At 36.6% G+C, this 13,162-nt stretch overlaps 1 protein-coding gene across 2 annotated transcripts in view; it reads left to right on the top strand.

Annotated features, from left to right (window-relative positions):
• The first annotated feature begins 5,742 nt into the window (after positions 1–5,742).
• Positions 5,743–13,162, top strand: part of BLTP1 (bridge-like lipid transfer protein family member 1) — a 193,618-nt gene continuing 186,198 nt past the window's right edge. For both annotated transcript variants that reach the window (XM_065877169.1, XM_065877170.1), the window contains exons 1-2: positions 5,743–5,839; positions 9,472–9,588. In XM_065877169.1, coding sequence (XP_065733241.1) covers positions 5,743–5,839; positions 9,472–9,588 — 214 coding nt within the window. The remainder of the gene's footprint in view (positions 5,840–9,471; positions 9,589–13,162) is intronic.

Below are 13,162 nucleotides of genomic sequence, written 5' to 3' on the forward strand. Positions count from 1 at the left end.
GCACCTATCCTTGGCTATAGTTATAAGGAGAGGCCAAGGGGTGTGTGCTTGGGCAAAAAAAGCCCCTTTCTCACCTGTCATGTCCTGTCTTCCAGCCACCACCCTCCCTTTTTTCTTTTTAAATTATGGAAGAATTACAAGCCAATTGTAAAACATTTAAATAATACTTAGTTATCAAGAGTAAAAGTGAAAGTCCTGCTTTACTGATTCTTTTCCTTCCCCCAAATCTCCTCCCACTGCTCTCGGAGGTAATGGCTTAGCAAATATTTTTGCAGATGAATAAAAGTAGATATATATACACACACCATATATGTACATGCATATGTGGTGTATCTATATGGTGTATATATGTAATACACATAATGGATAGTCTTTTTTAAAAATGTGAGTGGAATACTATACATCTTTTTGCTCAACTTGCTTTTCTCCTGCTAACATTACATGTATCCTGGACATTTCTCTGTATTATCCCCTATAGAGCTATTTTATTCTTTTAAAAAGGCTGCATATTATTTCACATGGTAATAGTATTTATATGGTAAGGGTGTACCATAATTTACTTAACTATTTTCTTATTAATTGACATTTTTTCTGTTTTCTCAGTATGATATATAATGTTGCAGTGATTGTCCTCGAAAAAATATCTTTGTGTCTAAGTATTTCTGAGAAATAAATAGAGCCTTAGAACTGAAATGTTCAAGTCAAGGCATGTACATTTTTATAGTATCTGATAAATTGGTCCTCATAAAGGCAGTTTACTCCCATCAACTGTATAAGTGCCCATTTCCCCATACTTTTGCCAATATAGTTTTCAGTCTAATTTTCGCTTATAGTGGGTGATAAATTGTGATTATCCCTGATTGCTAGTGATATTATCTTTCTCTGTGAATTGCCTGTTTATATATTTTCTCATTTTTCTATCAGATTATTTGTATTTTTTGTATTGACTTGTAGGATGACCTCTATTCTTGTAGGACCAATCAAGATTTGGAGTTCTATCTTTAAAAGTCTGATGATGCAAGTATTAGATGTTAGATAGTTTTATTCCTTCATGCTAGTGGAAGAAAAAATAGGTTGAATGTAGTATTTGAAAAGATTTTACAGATAATTCATTTTCAAAAGTAATCTTTTTTGGAAAGCTATTTCTAAGAATGTTGGTAGTAGTGGTGGTATTAAATTAGGGATGTTGATAAATCTCTGGTTGTTGCTGTGTTTGATTAAACTGTTTCACATTTTCATGCTTTTCTTTGTATGCCACTAAAATATTAATTGCCACAATTTCTTTTCTAATGTGGACAGCAGTTTTGAAACGAGTACCATGGATTTCAGGAAGAATGAAGAGAAGAATATAGGTGAATCATGAAAATATTGAGAGAACATGTCTTAAAACATGTAGATCAGTGTTACCTTCTTACATAATAGATAAAAATGCCATTTAAAATGATATGATACTTGAAAACAGTGGCTGTGTTCAAGGCATTGTCACTGGTATTTTGGATACAAAGATGACTAAAACAATCTCTATTGGTCATTATGATTCAGAAGAGAGAGGCAAGGTAGATTAGATTCAGGTTATGTATCTTTGGCAGGAATATCAAGGAAGTGAGGCTGTTTTCTTCTAGTAAAAGTTGCACGATTTTGATTTGTCCCTATATTGATGGTGTTTACTTTGATCACTTAATTAGTTGCCAGCTTTTTCAGAGTTCCTCTTTTTCCCTTTGTCATTAATAATTATTTTGGGGGGCAGTTATTTTGAGATGATATGAGTATCCCGTTGCTCATCAAAATTTAATTGACTATATTTGTATGGACTCATAGATTTGTATTTATTAAATGGGTTGTAATTTATTACTGTTATTTATTTTACTGCTTACGTTGTCCCAGATTTTGACAGTGGGAGCCTCTGGTTTTTATGTCCTTTTGACATGTTCCCATCATTCTTTGAATACTTCTTTCCTTTCTGGAAAACAAGGCTCATCTTGACTTTCCCTGCCCTAGTTGTGGAATCAGCCATTTCTTCAAGGAGCTCTCTTAATAGAAAACCATTTTTAGAAGAAAAGTTCTCTGCTCTTTATATTGGGGTGTTGCTGCTCTCAGGGCCTGTTAATGAACATATGCATACATATGCATATATACATTTACAGCTATATTTGTTTCTATATCCGTTTATATTGAAAATTGTACCTCCAGTTCTTATCCAACACCACAGGGTTAATTCTGATTTTCTTCCTTTATATATCCTCTTGCAGTGAGAAACTTGGCTCCCATTATTCTTGGTATATTTACTTACTTGATTAATCCCCTCCCCCATCCCCTGCATGGGCTATCTCCCAGGTATTCGCCCTTCATATCCTGCTCCTGCATCAATGCAGTACCCCAGATCGCCCTCCTGCATGGAAGCTCTACCCATCTCTTTGGGGTCAGATGCCTTCCACTTGGGTTCTGACACCCTGCACCAGGCAACCTGCCTGTGTGGATGACCTCACTCGCCCAGGCTCTGACACCTTGAGCTGGACTGCTTCTCCTGCCCCTCTCCCCCTGCCTTGGACCCTCCTCCTTCCATTCAGTCTCCAGCACCCTGTGCCTGACCTCTTTCTTGCAAGTATCACCTCCTCATCCTGCTATGGCTTCAGTACCCTGAAATACTGCCACTTTTCCGCTAGCCTAATCACCGCACAAATGTGTATTTAATTTAGGGTATTTAAAGGTATTATTTGGCTCTGATATTCTACTCTAGGCCACTGAGACTCCTGTCCCTCTCTCCCCCATGTGCAAGTGCCTGCCTTACTGTGCTTTACCTTATGGCTTTTAAAATTTTCTTTATTTATTTGTTTGTTTGTTTATTTATTTAATAGGAGATGGAACAATCTGATTTCTCTCTTTTTTTTAATTAATTCGTTTATTTATTTTTTTTTGGCTGCATTCCGTCTTTGTTGCTGCGCAGTCTTTCTCTAGTTGCGGTGAGCGGGGGCTACTCTTGGTTGTGGTGTGTGGGCTTCTCATTGTGGTGGCTTCTCTTGCTGCAGAGCACAGGCTCTAGGTGCACGGGCTTCAGCAGTTGTGGCTCGGGGGCTCTAGTTGTGGCACATGGGCCTAGTTGCTCTGTGGCATGTGGGATCTTCCCGGACCAGGGCTCAAACCCGTGTCCCCTGCATTGGCAGGCAGATTCTTAACCACTGTGCCACCAGGGAAGTCCCACGTTATGGCTTTTAGACTGAACTGTTCAGGAAGGGAAGAGGAAGAGGAAACAACCAATTTGTTTTTTATTCCATCATTTGCTCCATGAAAAGGTTTTGCTGTAGGTTCTTATATCAGTCTCCACTTCCTCTTCCTTAAAGGATTGGTGGTGTGCCACTTAAACAGTGTGGCAAGGCATATAGCCCCGTTTCAGTCTGGATTTTCTGTGTCCAGTGTTGTTTTTACTCACTTACTTTATGCCAGAATGTCTACTGTTTACTTTAGGGCTCTTGTTAAGTCTTAGCCTTTACTTCTGTATTTGCTCAAAATATGTTCTTTTAACTATTGAGGCTTTGTCTGTTGATTTCTCTTAAAGGTTTTGCATTAACTAGTAATTGGACAAATGTTGGTTAAAACTGTGTGATACTGCATTTTTCTCTCTTGGTAACTTGAATACCCTCTTCCTAATTACATTCTCTTTGTGGGTTGTTCCAGTGGTGGGTGGTCCAGGTGATTTTGCATGAGGACTGTAGATCCTTTTGGTAGATAGATCACTTTCCCTTTTATGTGGAGATCTGAATGCCAGGGTACATCCCTCATGGAGCATCCCCTTTGAGTCACCACGTGCTCTTTTCATCCTCAGCAGTGTGCTGGTGATACATCTGTAAAATGGTAAAAATAAGTATGAAATAGGTATAGATGTTATTTTATAATATGTAAAACATAATATGTGAATATTTGGTTTTAGATTATAGGTCTTTTCAAAGTGTTTTCTCTCTTTTAAAAATTTTACTTCTTCTAGTCTACAAAACTGAAAAGGGAAGAAAGGAAGCTCATGTTGTAAAAGTTAGCCTCCAAATTTTAAGTTGCTAGTTGACAGATTTTTCAAAGCCTTGAAAAATACAGCATTTTTCCCAGTTTTATTGAAACATAATTGACATATAACATTGTATTAGTTTAATGTATACAACATAATGATTTGATATATGTATATATTGCAAAATGATTGCCACAGTAAGTTTAAATAACATCTATCACTTTGCATAGTTACACGTTGTTCGTTTTTGTGATGTGAAATTTTAAGATCTCTTAGCAACTTTCAAATATGCAATACAGTATTGTTAACTATAGTCACCATGCTGTTCATTACACTCCCAGAACTTATTTATCTTATAACTGGAAGTTTGTACCCTTTGAACATCTTCAATCATTTCCGCCACCCCACGCCTTTGGCCACCACCAGTATTTTCAATATGTGAACATTTTTTACTCTCTAAAACATAGGAAAAAAGGTTTACTGAAAAATGAAAACATTAAAAAAATTTCTCTAGCCATCTTGCCCTTAGGTTTGCATATCACTTTTAATATTAACCTTTTATTACTTAGCTCTTCATTTTTAAAAAATGCATGTTTAATTTGCCTTTAAATTATACTGATTTCAACAATGTAGAAATATGAAATATTGTAATCTCTTGTAGATAGTATCTTGCAATGTTGTTTCACCCAGTTTTTAAACTTGTTTTGTGATCTATGAAGATAGATTTGTGGCGAGTAAACAGAAAACACTTTTAAGTTGACAAGCTAACTGTACTGAATTTCATCTAGAAAGTTGTCCTCACGTATTCTTCCTGTTTTAAAATCTGTTTTTCTAGTTGTTCATAAAAGTCACATATACTGTTCGGTCTTAAGGGATTATTAACTGCATGGCTTTCTTTGTCTAGCTTCTTTCCCCCCTTTTTCTGATTTATCACAAGATAATTTTGTTATAGGTGGGTTGGGTTAGTCATGCCAATACTGTATTATCAGAGGGATAATTCTCTTGTTTCTTAGATCATAAAATCAAAACTTTCATTCCTCACTTTTTGCTCATTCTCAGTACGTACACACACGCACACACACACACACACACACACTCTTACATACACACACACACACACACACGTATACATTTTTCATGTCTGATCACAATTTGACATATGTTGTAATTTATCCTGAGCATCCGGTAGCAGCAGATCTGCTTACTGTCCAAACTATCCAGAGTGAATCTAAACTAGGAAGATTGTTTCTCCATGGAATAATGGAAATGCACAGCTGATAGAGGTTAAGAAGGGTTAATACAACTTAATATATAAATATATTATTATTAAGTAGCAGTTTTTAGGACAAGTCTAGGTGAATTTGTCTAATGTAGATGATTAATACTTACTCCTTTATTGTTGAGATAAATATCTTAGATTAGATTTAAAAATAATTATGTCCCTCTTATTTTGAGCCAGAGTATAGTATATGAACCTGAGTCTCTATTCATACTTAGAATGGTGAAATCAGGACATTAAAAATATGATACATTGTTTTATATTTTATGTAGAAATGTGGACATGTTTGTTGTTTGTTATATTTTTGCAAATATAACAAATTTCTTCTTATTGAAGAAAGCAGAATATGATTTAATAAACTTTCACTTTTATTAAATTCACCTTATTTTCCCCTTACATAGGTTAAGTTCTAAATTTAACCTTTGAACTCTTTCAGGCCCTTAGATGCTATTCTGGAAAAACTTAAGTAATGGATCAAAGGAAGAATGAGAGTATTGTTCCTAGTATCACTCAATTAGAAGATTTTCTTACAGAGCACAATTCCAATGTTGTTTGGCTTCTTGTTGGTAAGTAGAATATATCTTCTTGTACTTTATTGTTTTTTGTGTATGGATTAACAGCTGCCAGATTTTAAGCAGTGGTTGACTGAAGTTAGAATGCTTGCAGTACCATTTGTTTTTTTTTTTTGGGGAGAAGATTTTAATCTATGCTTCTATGAATATTTGCTCTGGAAACTGCTCTGGAAGGCTGTTTTCCTTAGACTGCCTTCTTGTCTGACTTAGGAGAAGTGGGATGAGAAGAAAGACATAGCTTATCTTTTCTGTTTCAGATCAGCTCTTCCATTCCCCATCCCAACATACAATCAAACACTTTTGTTTTATTATAAAAGTGATAAATCCTTGTGGTAAATATGTTTTTGCCTAATTAATCTTCTCATCTCTTTCCTCACTCTTTATGCACTTGACAGTGGGCTTTTCCAGTAATAAGTTTTTTTGTCTTATATTGCCGAACTTTTCTAGGTGTACACAAATAATACAAGACAGTGTATACTTAAATTGCGGAGAGAGGGAAGAAATATGAGTGAATGAATGAGTATGAACAAATAAGAAGAAATACAAATAAAATACCAAGGAAGGGAGAGATTACTGTAGGCTGTTACTGCCCAGGATGTTTTGTGGAAGAATGGTGTTTGATTTGAATTTTAGCATGGGAATTAGAAAGATACAGAGAGGAAAGTAGGAAGGGTAAGATGGGGTGGGAGAGGAAAGGGAGGGTAATGGTAATATTTATTGAGGTAATATTTATTGAGCATCCTTTGTGTGCCACATGCCACAGGCATTTTGCATATGTTGTCTCACTTAATGCTCACAGCAGACTTATGAGGGTAGGTGTTATTTTCCTATTAACATGTTGGGGAATTGAGGCCCATAAGGATTAATTAACTCACACAGGTTACACAGCTGTTTTTTTCTGAGTACAGGCGTATGCTTCTTTCATGACACTGCAGGATGCATGGTAGGGTTACGGCAGAGGTGAAGTGTATATGAAGGGAATTATAATGATTCATGATTTGTAGGTAGGATTGGATTACCATTTCAACTTCAAGTTTTTTTTTTCCTAATTGACAAACATGAACTACTGTAAATTATCATTAACGAAAAATAAAATGAAATGCAAAACAATACTATGAAATATAACTTCATAAAAGCAGCATTTAAAAATTACCTTTTAGTTTAATTACAGGCAGAATTCTTTCTTTTTTCCTTTTTAACATTTATTTATTTATTTTGGCTGTGCTGGGTCTTAGTTGCAGCAATCGGGATCTTCATAGCAGCATACGGGATCTTTAGTTGCAGCATGCGGACTCTTAGTTGCAGCATGCATGCGGGATCTAGTTCCCAACCAGGGATCAAACCTGGGCCCACTGCGTTGGGAGTGTGGAGTCTTACCCACTGGACCACCAGGGAAGTCCCGGCAGAATTCTTTCTTATTTCCTAGGTGCCCCTTCTCCTGTCACCTTGAATTTCTCATTGTATACAGCTCCTTTCTTTAAGGTGGAAATAATAGCAACGACCAGAAAAACCTTGAGGGATTGTTTAATCCCTCTGTTTTACTAATGGCCTTATGCTGTTGAAGGGGATGGGGGGACATGGTACAGTGAAAAGGCCGTAATCCTCAGGTGGTTACTCTCTGGGAAAGAAGCGTACTTTCTCAGCAAATACCTTTTTTTTTTTTTTTTACGGTACGCGGGCCTCTCACTGTTGTGGCCTCTCCCGTTGCGGAGCACAGGCTCCAGACGCGCAGGCTCAGCAGCCATGGCTCACGGGCCCAGCTGCTCCACGGCATGCGGGATCTTCCCGGACCGGGGCACAAACCCATGTCCCCTGCATCTGCAGGCGGACTCTCAACCACTGCGCCACCAGGGAAGTCCTCAGCAAATACCTTTTGCCTTTCTGAAGGGCCCGTAACTACCTGCTCTTCGCACGGTGATTTGCAGTAAAAATTAATGCAAAATGACTTTAGCTTAAAACAATGTTGTACTATGAAAATAAGTGTTCAAAAGAATTGTTCTAGAAATAATTTTTATGGGCAAATCATAGCACTTGCTACCTCAGAGCTATTACCATCAATCTAAGCTACCTTGAGGAATGTTGTATTTTGACTCTCAATGACTGCTTTGTTTTATCTATGTTAAATAATTTTTTGTTGTTGTTTTGCGGTACGTGGGCCTCTCACTGCTGTGGCCTCTCCTGTTGCGGAGCACAGGCTCCGGACGCGCAGGCTCAGCGGCCATGGCTCACGGTCCCAGCCGCTCCACGGCATGTGGGATCCTCCCGGACCGGGGCACGAACCCGTGTCCCCTGCATCAGCAGGTGGACTCTCAACCACTGTACCACCAGGGAAGCCCTATGTTAAATAATTTTTAAAAAATTTTACGAACTTAATATGATGGTGCTAAAAGGTTACACATATTAAATTGCTTTATGTTACTGTCTTAATCTAGAAAATAGTTATACTATTTAAATGGGTAAGTAAAAGAAAATTTATTGAAAAATACTTTCTTGTGTTTCACGTTTTGTGTGTTTACGAACTAGGTTTTTTGGGAATATTATGAATTTTATAAGTGATCATAAACTTTTCATGAAAAACTCATGATCAAATTTAGAATATCGTTTACTGTAGTAATATTTACTGGTGTTCTTTAAAAGTAAGTTATTGTCTTATCAATTGCAGCAAAATAGTATTTGGTGGCCTATTTAATATAGATATATCTTGAAGTAGGTTAAAATTGTCACTTTTTTCAAATAGTACTTTAAAAGCAGAGACTGTTGATTTTTTTAAAAAGTGACTTTTCGGGCTTCCCTCCCTGGTGGTACAGTGGTTAAGAATCCACCTGCCAGTGCAGGGGACACGGGTTCAAGCCCTGATCCAGGAAGATCCCACATGCTGTGGAGCAGCTAAGCCCGTGTGCCACAACTACTGAGCCTGCACTCTAGATCCCGTGAGCCACAGCTACTGAGCCCATGTGCCACAACTACTGAAGCCCGTGCGCCTGGAGCCCATGCTCCACAACAAGAGAAGCCACCGCAATTAGAAGCCCGCACCCCGCAATGAAGAGTAGCCCCGCTCGCCACAACTAGAGAAAGCCTGTGCGCAGCAACAAAGATCCAATACAGCCAAAAATAAAATAAATAAATTTATTTTTTTAAAAAGTGACTTTTCTATGATGTAAAAAAAAACGTTTTCTTTATTTTTAAGTGGACTGTATTAGAAGTGAGCTTTTAGCCTAATAAAGGTAGTTTTTTTTAATAATATTCAGAAATATGGGCTTTTTCGTCCCAGAACATCTTTGTGTATGTTTAATAACTAAAGCAGTACAAAGGAGTGAAAAAGAAAACAGGAAAAAAAGGAAAGCAGTTTTACTTGAAACATTGCTTTACTTCATCTGATTGAAATCTGTGTTTTTCTGGCTAATGACTTACAGAGAACGAAGAAAGTTGGATAAAGAATCAACTTCTGGTTTTGAAAATTCAAGTTATTAAATTGTAAAAGGACATTTTACCATATGGAAGTAAATCCTCTTGTTTCTGAACATGATAAATGATCTTTCACTAACAAAGTTTTATTGAGATACTAAGATGATCAAAGGAAATGTATAGTGAGATCCTTTATTTTTTGCATTTTTTTCTCCCAACAGCTACCATTTTGTCCTGTGGATGGATTATTTATCTCACGTATTATAATTCTCGGAATGTTGGTCTTATTTTAACACTGGTTCTTAACAGATTATACAAGCATGGCTATATCCATATTGGTAAGTTTTGAGTAATTTTTTTCTTCTGTGTAATCTTGAGATGTATATTGTAAATATGTATTTTATAAACAGATAGTAGCTTTAAGAATTTACCTTTGTTTTATGAAAGTTAAACTAATCTAACTGGAATTTCTCTCATATAGCATATACTTCAAGTAGAGTTGAACTACCACTTGGTTATGTCCTTTACCTCATTCTTATTTCTTAAAGTGTTTCTAAGCCTTTTTTTTTTTTTTGGCTCATAAGAGATAATCATTAAAATAATTTGAAAAATCTAGACATACAAAATATGGAACTAGAAGTTTCTTGAGGTCCTGCTATCCAAAGAAAATTTCTAATGCTTGATGAAGTTTTACTGTTTTTTTTTAAACTGATACCTAAAAAATCTATAACTAAGTGGAATCATCTTGTGTATTTCATTTTGTAGCCTTCTTTATTAATTTAGCTTGACTACTTATAAATGGGAAGTTTGCAGATAGATAGGAGGGTGTGTTAGGAAGTTATATGCCTTAGAAAGCCCTAAACCACTGGGAAAAAGGGGTGAGGAGTCAGCAAATAGAATGTTTCTGATCTTCCTTAGAGTTGAGTACCTCTTAGTGGTCATAAATAAAACTTCTCTCAAACGTAAGTACTCTTTCATTAATTTGAGGCAATGACTGGTTCTTGGAGTCACCCAAATTAATGGAGAAGAATGGTGAATTAGTCACTGCTTTGGGTTTTTTGTTTGTTTGTTTTTTATACTGAAGGTTCTTATTAGTCATCAATTTTATACACATCAGTGTATCTATATCAATCCCAATCACCCAATTCAGCACACCACTATCCCCACCACACTGCGGTTTTTGCCCCTTGGTGTCCATACGTTTGTTCTCTACATCTGTGTCTCAACTTCTGCCGTGCAAACCGGTTCATCTGTACCATTTTTCTAGGTTCCACATACATGTGTTAATATACGATATTTGTTTTTCTCTTTCTGACTTACTTCTCTCTGTATGACAGTCTCTAGATCCATCCACGTCTCAACAAATGACTCAATTTCGTTCCTTTCTATGGCTGAGTAATATTCCATTGTATATATGTACCACTACTTCTTTATCCATTCGTCTGTCGATGGGCATTTAGGTTGCTCCCCTGACCTGGCTATTGTAAATAGTGCTGCAGTGAACATTGGGGTGCATGTGTCTCTTTGAATTATGGTTTTCTCTGGGTATGAGCTCAGTAGTGGGATTGCTGGATCATATGGTAATTCTATATTTAGTTTTTTAAGGAACCTCCCTACTGTTCTCCATAGTGACTGTATCAATTTACATTCCCACCAACAGTGCAAGAGTGTTCCCTTTTCTCCACACCCTCTCCAGCATTTGTTGTTTGTAGATTTTCTGATGATGCCCATTCTAACTGGTGTGAGGTGATACCTCATTGTAGTTTTGCTTTGCATTTCTCTCATAATTGGTGATGTTGAGCACCTTCTCATGTGCTTCTTGACCATCTGTATGTCTTTTTTGGAGAAATGTCTATTTAGGTCATCTGCCCATTTTTGGATTGGGTTGTTTGTTTCTTTAATATTGAGCCGCATGAACTATTTATATATTTTGGAGATTAATCCTTTGTCCGTTGATTCGTTTGCAAATATTTTCTCCCATTCTGAGGGTTGTCTTTTGGTCTTGTTTATGGGTTCCTTTGCTGTGCAAAAGCTTTGAAGTTTCGTTAGGTCCCATTTGTTTATTTTTGTTTTTATTTCCATTACTCTAGGAGGTGGATCAAAAAAGATCTTGCTGTGACTTATGTCAAAGAGTGTTCTTCCTATGTTTTCCTCTAAGAGTTTTATAGTATCCGGTCTTACATTTAGGTCTCGAATCCATTTTGAGTTTATTATTGTGTATGGTGTTAGGGAGTGTTCTAATTTCATTCTTTTACATGTAGCTGTCCAGTTTTCCCATCACCACTTATTGAAGAGACTGTCTTCTCTCCATTGTATATCTTTGCCTCCTTTGTCATAGATTAGTTGACCATAGGTGTGTGGGTTTATCTCTGGGCTTTCTATCTTGTTCCATTGATCTATGTTTCTGTTTTTGTGACACTACCATATTGTCTTGATTACTGTAGCTTTGTAGTATAGTCTGAAGTCAGGGAGTCTGATTCCTCCAGCTCTGTTTTGTTCCCTCAAGACTGCTTTGGCTATTCGGGGTCTTTTGTGTCTCCATACGAATTTTAAGATGATTTGTTCTAGTTCTGTAAAAAATGCCATTGGTAATTTGATAGGGATTGCATTGAATGTGTAGATTGCTTTGGGTAGTATAGTCATTTTCACAATATTGATTCTTCCAATCCAAGAACATGGTATATCTCTCCATCTGTTGGTATCATCTTTAATTTCTTTTATCAGTGTCTTATAGTTTTCTGCATACAGGCCTTTTGTCTCCCTAGGTAGGTTTATTCCTAGGTATTTTATTCTTTTGGTTGCAGTGGTAAATGGGAGTGTTTCCATAATTTCTCTTTCAGATTTTTCATCATTAGTGTATATGAATGCAAGAGATTTCTGTACATTAATTTTGTATCCTGCAACTTTACCAAATTCATTAATTAGCTCTAGAAGTTTTCTGGTGGCATTTTTAGGATTCTCTATGTATAGTATCATGTCATCTGCAAACGGTGACAGTTTTACTTCTTCTTTTCCAGTTTGTATTCCTTTTATTTCTTTTTCTTCTCTGATTGCCATGGCTAGGACTTCCAAAACTATGTTAAATAATAATGGCAAGAGTGGACATCCTTGTATCATTCCTGATGTTAGAGGAAATGCTTTCACCATTGAGAATGATGTTTGCTGTGGGTTTGTCATATATGGCCATTATTATGTTGAGGTAGGTTCCCTCTATGCCCACTTTCTGGAGAGTTTTTATCATAAATGGGTGTTGAATTTTGTCAGAAGCATCTTCTGCATCTAGAGATGATCATATGGTTTTTATTCTTCAATTTGTTAATATGGTGTATCACATTGATTGATTTGCATATATTGAAGAATCCTTGCATCCCTGGGATAAATCTGACTTGATCATGGTGTATGATCCTTTTAATGTGTTGTTGGATTCTGTTTGCTAGTATTTTGTTGAGGATTTTTGCATGTATATTCATCGGTGATACTGGTCTGTAATTTCCTTTTTTTGTAGTGTCTTTGTCTGGTTTTGGTATCAGGGTGATGGTGGTCTCATAGAATGAATTTGGGAGTGTTCCTTCCTCTGCAATTTTTGGAAGAGTTTGAGAAGGGTGGGTGATAGCTCTTCTCTAAATGTTTGATAGAATTCACCTGTGAAGTCCTGGACTTTTGTTTGTTGGAAGAGTTTTAATCACAGTTTCAATTTCATTATTTGTGATTGGTCTGTTAATATTTTCTGTTTCTTCCTGGTTCAGTCTTGGAAGGTTATACCTTCCTAAGAATTTGTCCATTTCTTCCAGATTGTCCATTTTATTGGCATAGAGTTGCTTGTAGTAGTCTCTTAGGATGCTTTGTGTTTCTGCAGTGTCTGTTTTAACTTCTTTTTCATTTCTAATTTTATTGATTCGAGTCCTCTCACTC

Source organism: Phocoena phocoena, chromosome 5, assembly GCF_963924675.1.
Source record: "Phocoena phocoena chromosome 5, mPhoPho1.1, whole genome shotgun sequence".
In the NCBI taxonomy this organism is placed as follows: Eukaryota; Metazoa; Chordata; class Mammalia; order Artiodactyla; family Phocoenidae; genus Phocoena; species Phocoena phocoena.